The sequence below is a fragment of the Pterocles gutturalis genome, unplaced genomic scaffold (genome assembly GCF_000699245.1).
Source record: "Pterocles gutturalis isolate BGI_N339 unplaced genomic scaffold, ASM69924v1 scaffold47104, whole genome shotgun sequence".
Lineage (NCBI taxonomy): Eukaryota > Metazoa > Chordata > Aves > Pterocliformes > Pteroclidae > Pterocles > Pterocles gutturalis.
This window is the reverse complement of record NW_010137465.1, coordinates 5,887-15,728: the sequence shown is the minus strand read 5'-3', so window position 1 is coordinate 15,728 and position 9,842 is coordinate 5,887. Positions and strand designations below refer to the sequence as shown.

General features: G+C 40.2%; 1 protein-coding gene across 1 annotated transcript; it reads left to right on the top strand.

Moving 5' to 3' along the window:
• Positions 1–3,235: 3,235 nt before the first annotated feature.
• LOC104468473 (E3 ubiquitin-protein ligase MARCH8-like) lies at positions 3,236–6,261 on the top strand. The gene is made up of 2 exons (XM_010082611.1): positions 3,236–3,384; positions 5,836–6,261. Exons 1-2 carry the CDS (start codon positions 3,252–3,254, stop codon positions 6,138–6,140), a joined length of 438 nt encoding a protein of 145 aa, XP_010080913.1. The 5' UTR covers positions 3,236–3,251; the 3' UTR covers positions 6,141–6,261.
• The last annotated feature ends 3,581 nt before the right edge of the window (positions 6,262–9,842 follow it).

The window sequence follows — 9,842 nt, the reverse complement described above, 5'->3', positions numbered from 1 at the left end:
CCAGGCATGGAAGTGAGGCTGACCGGTCTTTTCAATTATCTTGAACATACAGGGATTTCAGGATAAACTTACTTCAAATCACACTTTCTGAGTATAATTTGGTTAAAATTTGTGACTTTTTTTCTTTTTAAAGGAGCAAACCTATTTTAGTGAAAATATTACAGTGTAAGTAGAAGAAGGTTCACCAATAAATGTTTTCATTTTTACCTTTTACTAGACCATGAATGGCTAGGTTTTAGTAGTTCAGGTTGATAGAACATGCATTTTTGTTTTATAGAAACATACCTTTCATAAATCTGGTGACTTAAAGTATAGGTACTTAAATGCTTCTTGTATTGTAAGGCCAGTTTTGCCCGTGTATCCTTTTTGTTCTCCCACATCCTCTGGGCTTTCAGTTTCAGTTGGTGCTTACCATCAGGATTTTGAGCTGGAAGTCACTGGTATTCTTAGCACAGGCAAATCTTGCCACATCTACCAAAGCAGAAGAGGTTAATAACAATAACCTCAGTCTGGAACTAGAATAAATGAGAGACATAAAATTCAATTATGAAGAGCCTAAGTCAGGTAGGGTGGGAAGTCCAGGCTGCAGTCATTTGAAGGCTATACCTAAAAGTGACTCCTAGCAGAAAACAGAGCAGATTTCAAACACCTCTGGTTTTTTTGTGGAGGTGCACAGCATGCAAAGTATGTAGCTTAGCATGGCCTGTTGATAGGACAACCTCTGCTTATGTCTGTGGCAAATCATTGCCTTCTAAGAACTGTAGATTTTCCTTGGTAGCCCCTGGTAACAGAACACAGTACCTCTGAGCTGCAGTACTGGCTATCATGGGCTCTGTTGTCTGCACAGACAATGCTTTGCACAGCTCAGCAATAGGACATTAAAGAAATTACTGTCGAGAAGCCCAAGTAAAAAGAGTTGCTAGAGTTGGCAATTGGCTGCTGTTTTTCTGTGCCCAGTGAGAAAAAGCTGTTGGGCACCTTCAGAAATGAGTCACTCAGCATCATTAGTTATATCTGAACAGGTCATCTATGAAAAACAGGTGACAAAAGATAGGGACAGAGCCATAAAAAGAAGGAGAAGACGGAATTTACATCTCAAATATAGCTAAAAAGTCTTTTCAGAGGTTCAGCTGCAGACAGAAGATGAGCTGCCTCTGTATCTCCAACTCAGCCTTTATGGTATCCTGTCAGTCAGGAGAAAAGAGTCTGGAACTGGTGATTATGAACAGGATGGGACAAATAATAGGGCTTGTGCTTGTCTGTGGAGTAAAAATTGAATTAAACTTCCTCAGCATTTTAAAGTTGTATCACAGCACAGTGTATTGGGCTGTTCAAATACTAAGTTACTAAGGGAAGAGGATGAGAAACAAAAAGTGTCACAGTTCAAGTGAAGATGAGGGGGAGACAAGAGAGGGATGCTCCATTTTAAAATTTCAATGGAAAAAAAAAAAAAGACATTAAATCTAAATTTTATGCTGATTTTGGGGGGTTTTTGTTTGTTTTAACAACACTTCAAAAAACCCAGAAATGCTGACTATTTTAACTGGGAAATGCAACATGCTGTGTCATCAGAATAATGCAGCAGGGACCTACAGATTCTAGTTTCCTCTCTGGGCTGGTGTATAGTTTGCAGAATATCTTCTCTTTTACTGTGCAGTCATATTGCTTGAAGAGATGAAGTGTTGTGGGTTGGTTTGGAGGCTGTGGAGCCATCAGTTCACAGGAGATACTGTCCAGTGGAGGAGCTCAAGCTGTGGAACAGAAAAGAGAAATATAAATTAGTCAAAACACAAGTCCTCATGGCTTTGTAAAAGCATTCACAAATAGATTTCACATGCTTACTTTTTTACAAAATAAATAATTTATAATTTCTCTAAAAAGTAAACACTTTTGTTTAGATGCAAAAGCAATTTTCTGTTTAAAATGCAACATCCAAAGGGAATGTCTTGTCCAATATTTTTCTAAGAAGATCAAAAGAATATATTCTTCTATTTGTAGCACTGGAAACAGTAATTCAACATAATGGGTGATCTCAGTCATACCAGTCAGGTCATCCTCACTCTCTTTCACATTATTTCTCTTTTTCAAAGTCCTTTCTTTCTACAGTTTATTCTAGGAGACATCAAATCCACCTCTCTAGAAACATATAGGTATGTATGAGAAGCTTATGTACTCCATATTTTGTGAAAGTGTGAGAAAAGCCCATCTTAACTCTCTGTTACGAGCAGATATGCTGAGGCACGTGTAACCCACATGAAAAAAACGTTTACCACATACATAGGGGAGATTGATAAAAAATAATTTAATAAAAAGCTTCCAGGTGTCTCAGGTAACAAAAATAAAAGCTGGTTTTGAACAATTTCTTGCATATTAGAAGCATCTATAAGAATTGTCTAGTTTCTTTGTGTCTTTCCTAAATGACAGCAACCTGACTTTGTGGTTTCTATTTTGGCTGTATATACATTATTGATAGATGCAGGTCTGGGGATTTAATTTGCTGAGTCCTCCCACTTACAAAAGCTGTCATCCCAGCTCTACTTCATATTCTTAGGGCACATGTATTTAATTGCACTTGAAACACTGAAAATAAAATACAGGTGTCACTGCTGTAAGTAGTGTTAAAATATATGTTAAGATTGAACGAAACAGCCCAGAGGAAAGAGGTGAGAACTAAACAGCCTTGCTGAGAGCTAAACAGCCTTGACTGCACAGAGAGACTCTTAACAGAGCTCAGTGTGAGATACCTTGCGCACACCATTCAATTGGATCATATACCACTTTTATTGCAGTGTTTTATTGAATGCCTGCCTGAGCAAGGGTACCCTTTGCCACTCAGGATGCTTAGCGGTGACTGTGGGTACCCACTGTTCAGTGGGGAACACATGAAGGAGCAGCCTTGCTTGCACTGCACAAGACCTTGCATTAGGGTCCCTCTGTGCTGGAGTGGCATCTGCGTGGGTAAGCAGGGTGCAATGACATGCTGCTGAGGCTCCGGATTGGAGCTGAGCACTGGAGGTCCCCTCCAGTGCCAGGATGGCTCCTGTCACAGCAGGGTGAGCTGCCAGCTGTCGCACACATGCTGTGGTCAGAGCAATAATGCCATCTGACTTAAAATCCATGTTAGGAGGAAACTGGTCTCCTATCTGGTTTTGTTCTTATCAAAGTTCTCTTTTTATACTTTCTTGTAATTACAATAAACACCTAATCTCTTGCTCTGCTTCTGGGTTTCTTGCCAGTGGGAGAAGCTGCAGATGACGGCCAGCGAGAGGAGGAAGATCATGTGCTCTGTAACATTCCACATCATTGCCATCACCTGCGTTGTGTGGTCTCTCTATGTCCTGATAGACAGGACTGCTGAAGAGATTAAACAGGGACAGACTACTGGTATGTTACTTGGTTATCATCCCACTTACTCTCTTTAAATAATTATTTGTCCTGAATGCAGAGAGGATGCAGAGCATGAGTGTGCAGGTAATGTTTGTACTTAGACTAGTCAGCTTTAGCCTGTGGTTGGGTTGTTTTAAAAGCACAGTTCTAAAATGATTTTGTTAAATCAGTGTAAATTCATCTGTGGGTGCTTTTAAAGTCTATTTCAAGTCAATTTAGTTTGCACTTGTGAAATGCACAGATATGAGAGCTAATCCACTGTAGCCAGACACAAAATTGCACTGCCTTACCTAATTTAGTTTTGAATTGGAACACTTCCTGAGCAGATAAGGATGTAAGCGTTTGCTTGCTGCTGTGACTACCTTTTAACTGGGCAAAACCAGAAGAGTTTTAAAAAGAGAAGAAGTAAAAGGAAAGTAAATCCAAATCTTTGAGGTAAATCAACAGGGTTTTATTTCTATTTTGTCATCTCTGAGGTGGATGAGCACAGGTTTCCTGGGAGAGCCATGTCAGATTGGAGAAATTTTTATGAGTGGTTATGCCTGAAGCAGAAGAAATTCAGGTTGATTCTTAGGACTCCAATTCACTCAACTGAGATGAGGTGCACTGCAATTCATGTGGTAGCTGCCACCCCACTGCAGGGATGTCTTAACTTCTTGAATAGTAGGTTTTCTTTAGTGTGCCAGCTGTAAAGTTACCAAACTGAAATCTGTTTACCCAGGTGTGCTGGGCTGCAAATTTGCAACTGTCACAGAACTGTTTCTCAGGCAGCTGAGCTGTCCCTGAAGGTGGGGATAGAAGGAACAGGGTATCTACCATGGCTGGGAGCCATTAGAAGGCAAGCTGTCCTTGCTCACAGAGCATTGCGTGACAACTAGATGTGCAGATGGAAAATGTTTTGCTGGTGATTGGAGAGTGTCATCTGGGGAGTTAGCTGAGCATCGATAGACCTGCAAATCCACAGAGCTGTTACAGTCTCTTCAGAGCAGTTTTGCTGTCAATTGTCATTTGGCCTGTAGTTTGGTTGCTCATGACTTCAGTCAGGAAGCTGCTTCGAATAAGATCTGTTCCATCCAACCCCATCTCTTCCATGTACAGTGAGAATTGTTTGCCTTTCAATGTAAAGTTTCCATATGATAATGAAAAACATATGCTTTAAAAGATTTACCATCTCCAGGTTATCTTAGCCAATATATATATTAGGTGAAGATGAATAGGAGGAATAGCATGAATATTTAGTACATGTTATAGTGCCTTCTTTGCTCCCTTCATTTGTATTCTAAATTTGGGGAGTGCTGTACTGAGCTGCAGGGTGCAGGGAGCATGTGTGGGTATACATTCATGTCTGCACAGGGGCAAGCATATACTGTCACTGCCTACAGATGGCATCAGATAGCTCACCTGTGAATTAGAGGTTCAGGTATTAATTAATCATGGGTGGGATTTCATCAGTAGTCATGCTGCAGTGCCCTTTTTATTTTGGGACTAAAATATTTTTATTCCTCCCATGCTACCATGCATTTCCAAAAGAACACTGGCCTGTATCTTGGCAAAACCTTGAAGACTTGGAAGGCCATGATTTATTCTCTGAGAAACCTGATCATGGGTGATTCAGTATGGTTTCATATTCATCTTGTGTTGCCACATATCTTTAAAGAGGAGAGAGTCTGGGTGGATACAGGACCTATGTAAGCACAAGATGTATAAAATGAATAGTCTCTAATTTAAAAATAGTTGATAGCGATGTAACAAGATCCAATGTCTAAAAGTTCAAGCTGGACAAATCCAGGAAAAGTAATGGTGGTCATTTTTAATGACGTAGGGTAAGCTTGCCAGAATGCTTCAGCATTTCCAGCACTTGCAGTTTTGCATCACAAGAGATGCTTTAGTTCAACTACAGGTTGCTGGGTCTGATGCAGATAAAATTGTCTGGTCTGCAAAATGAACACGTCAAGCTAGACAGGAACAATTGTTCCCTTTTGAGTTTAAAGACTCCATGTACTGTGTGATCACCACAGAGTGGAACAGACTTCTTGGGTCACCGAATTGAGTCTCCTGCTATGAAGAGGAAACCATACCATAGAATCCCTTTCATAATCTGACCCAATTTTTGTTTAAAAACAGGTGTAAAAGGACCTAAATGTATTACTAGCTATTGTCTTGACTCTGTGAATGTGCTCCACAAGAGCTCATACACAGAGAATCAGATGTTTTGTTTTTCCTCTGGTGGGTGAGTATAAATATGATACATGAAGTAGACGTCTGCATGTGTTTGACTTGACAGGGGAAAAAGAAAAACAAGAAAAGTGCCAAAAAAGAGTAGTTTGAGTGACCCAACCTCTGTGAGAGTTTCCTCACAGGATGTTTTTGAGAGATCGATCCAGTGTAGTCCAGCCAATATTGACCCAGTCCTTTTTCTGTCTTCTTTTTTGATTTTCTTTTTTCCAGGGATTCTAGAGTGGCCATTTTGGACTAAGCTGGTGGTTGTGGCTATTGGTTTCACTGGAGGACTTCTGTTCATGTATGTACAATGCAAAGTGTACGTACAGCTATGGAAGAGACTTAAAGCATATAACCGAGTAATATATGTACAAAACTGTCCAGAAACTAGCAAAAAGAATATTTTTGAAAAACCTGCACTAATGGAGCCAAACTTTGAAAGTAAAGAAATGCTTGGGGTTCACCATTCAGACACAAACTATTCACATTACACAGAGCCAGAAGACTGTGCTGCAGAAATCCTTCACGTCTGATTGCTTTGTGGGTAGGGTGTTTCTGTATGTCCTTGAAGATTTAAAATATCATTGTTTACTGCAAACTGCTCTACCTTTTTAAAATCAGCTAACAGCTGAGGGCTGGTGGGTTAATTTTTTTACATTTGTTTTTTGTTTGAATTTTTTAAAATCCCTTTGGCATATCTGTCAATGTCATGATGGTTTCATACATCTCAACGTTTTGTCTCTCGTGCCGGCTGATTGAAGAGCCACAGGATACTGGGAAGAGTGAGCCTTGGGTTTGGTATCAAGCAAGCTGCTAGTGTACTGTCATCAACTTCATGGAGCCTGTTACTTTAGGAGAAGACTCTAAATTATTCTGGAATATGTATAGAGTGGGGTTTGTTTGTTTGTTTGTTCTTTAAGTGTGATGAAGGAGGTTATCCCAGGCATTGAGGGAAATGGGAGAGCTAGAGTCTAGTCTACCACTAACACTGCCACTAACATTTTGTCTTAGGCAGCAAGTGTAAAATTTTGCTTTACATATTGTGATGAGACTTAAAAAGCATATAGCACTTTTAAAAATCTTTATTTTGTAATATGTATGTCAAATGAGAATGAAACTTGAAAGAATGTGTCATTTTCAAAACATTTCTTCATTCTTTACCCCATTTATTCTTCTGAAAAGTAAACCTCTTGCCTTATAAAAAAAAAAAAAGATTCAGAGAAATTCCAGCCTGTGATTTCCAACACATGCCGATATCATTTTACTAAACATAACACTGAAAAACCCTGCCTCTTTGGGTTTCCTTTTAGGAGCAAATTTTTGCAAAGGATATTGCACTTGTGACTTGTGTATGGGGATGTGTACAGTGTTCGTTTTCAATGCATAATGGTTTTAGTGCTCTGTTTTGGGGATTGATTTTGCTTTTTTTTCAACAGATCAGACCATCAACACACCTGCACATATATACCTGATGTAACTTCCATTCCAAACCTTTGGCAAAGGGTTTGTTGCTACACTGATGAAAATGTGAGCTGTTACTGAAAAAAAGATACTTAGTCAATACAGCTGAAAATGGTTTTCCTTCTTTAGTGCTGTGTCATGTGTGAATTACCCAAGAATTTGATGTTGCCAGAGGAGATGCTGAGATCACAATCGAGGAAGTAAATATTGCATTAAGCGGATGAGTTTCAAAATACCTGCTTGGTTCGAGTCCTGATGTGATGCATTACATGGTCAGAGAATAGTTTTGTCTGTGCTTTTGAATTTGGGGCTGGCTTTTTAGTCAGTCAGCCTCAATGAAAAGAGAGGGACAGCTTTAAAATCTGTTTGCAGGGCTTTAGACAGAGTTGCCCAGAGCCTGAGATGTGTGCTGTTACTTTGCTTTACCAATCTGCTTCACTGAACAACTGCCCAGCTTCAAGCTGTCATTTAACCAAAGTTTCTGGGTGTCTGGAGCAGAAACAAAGCCCCACAAAAAGTCAGCACATGAGGCCTGTGCATTTGAAAGCTGACTGTCTCTGCCTGAGCCCTATCTAAATCTCTGTAAAGTCAATGATAATCTTCTGGTTGATCTTAGAAGGAGTTGCCTGGACTTCTCAGTTATGTAAAAGCTTCTGTGTGTGTGTAGAGATACTGAACTAAATCCCTACATGCAGTTCAGGTTTTACTTAATATTTTCAAGTACAACTTCCATTGAACAAGTTCTTTTTTGTGATAAAAGTAGTTTCTTCAAGACTTCCCAAAGAATAACAGTAAGAGATCAGCAATTTTTTTTTCTTAAAATGTAACATTAATTTATTTCTAAGTTAATATTTCGAAAGAAGGCAGAGAAGGGACTGTGGTTAAGAGGATACACACTAGTGGTTTCTAAGAGCTATTAGAGGAGAAGAATGTGTGCGCGCGCGTGCCTCTATGTGATCTCATGCTTGAAGCTTACTGGCTGTGATCTTCATGAACAACATGGTACCTTGTTCTTAAGGTGTTTTAAAATACTCAGACCTCTAGGCAGTCCTAGCAAAGCCACGCTGGCATGAGTTTGTGTACTGTGCTAGGTGTAAGGATGCCCCATGCTTACGTGATACAGGCAGACAAACCCTGCATACCCTGCTAGTACTGGGGCAGCAGTCTTCATGACCATACATACATATGTAGACTTTGTTGCCTATGCCTGCCATAATTTAAAGTGCAATTACTTCGGCCCTTTCCTGAACTCTGCTATGGGTGATCCTCTTCTATTATGAGAACCCAGATAATACACTGTCTTGTTTTCTTTTCTATTTTGTTCTGTGAAATGATTTACTAGATAAACTCAGGTGGGTTAAATATCAGGTCTTGCACACCTTCATCATGTTCTTCTGAAATGCCCAAGTGCACAAGGCCTACATGTCTGCAAGATGCTCATGTGACAGCTCAAGATGCACAGAATCAGCTGCCAACTGATGCTATGCGTGTTCTCATCCGATCTGTGGCCAATAGGTGAAATGAAAATGGACAAGTTCTGCTATGAAACCTGCTTTTCTCCAGCTCACACCTGAGAGGCATTGGTGTCTGACCAATGTCCTGACAAATGCCAGTAAGGCATACTGTAATGTGCTGGTCCTGTTTCAATCACTGTAATATGTGATTCTTGGTGAAATGTGATATCTCATTTCGTGTTTTGGAAGCTCCATGTGGCACATACCAGTTAATGTTCAGTGTATTCAGGATGTGCTGTGCCCTGTGTATCTTAATGTAGGAAGAAAAATAATCTCTAGCAAATTGATCTGGGGAAAAATATTTGCAGATTAAACTGTTTTAGCCAGTGTTGCTGCTAACCATTCCATCTCCCAGCAGGTCTTTTCGGAATGAAAGTTAAGGCTTAATATTTAAACTCTTGATACTGCTTAGGAATGCTCATACCGGGAAGGGCTGCAGAAGAGAACCATCTCTCAGGGGAGTTCATTTATTCTGGTCACACTTCATATGCTGATTCTTGCTTGGTGTTAACAGTGACCTTCTGGAGCTGCAGTTCTTCTGTTTCTGCATGGTGCCATCAAATGGTGCGAGAAGGCTTAATGGTGCTTTTTCCTTCTTTTTTCTCAAGGGGATTCTGTTGACTTGTTTTCAGCTTCCAGCTGTGAGGCACTGATGCTAGCTCAGGTGACCTTGTCCTTCTTGTCAGTAAGGGGAACAAGCACCCCCCATCAGGTCAGGCTTTCCAGCACTTTCTTCTGGCAGCTTCTGAAATGACTGAAATAGAAGTCAGAATTTTTTTTAGTCCTTGTTCCTTGGCCAAAGTTAGTTTGGGTTACCTGGGACTTTTCTGAGTCCAGAATTTAAGTAGGAGAGAATATAGGCTTAATACCATCTACCACAACCCCTTCCCTGGATTGCCAGAGCCTTTGCTGATATGCCCCATGCTCTAGACATCTGACCAGACACCCATTCTATTGACTTAAATCCTGTCCAAAAAACCATCGGCTGTGCCAAGGAAATTTTCCTGCCATGTCATATTTGGTATATCTGCCAGGTCATGAACATGCATTATGTTAGAAATAACAGGAGTGTGCTGCAGATGGTTGATCCCCTTTAAGAGATCATGAGGTGTTAAATTCCTATGAATTCTCAGGACTTTCTTCAACTGTAACCCTGTATTTTGGGAGTGGGGGTGGTGTTTAAAATGTTGCCCTGTGTTCTAGAGAGATGGCCAGACCTGCAGCAGCTTCTTCTTCCTGAATGTTATTGAGATTGGTTTT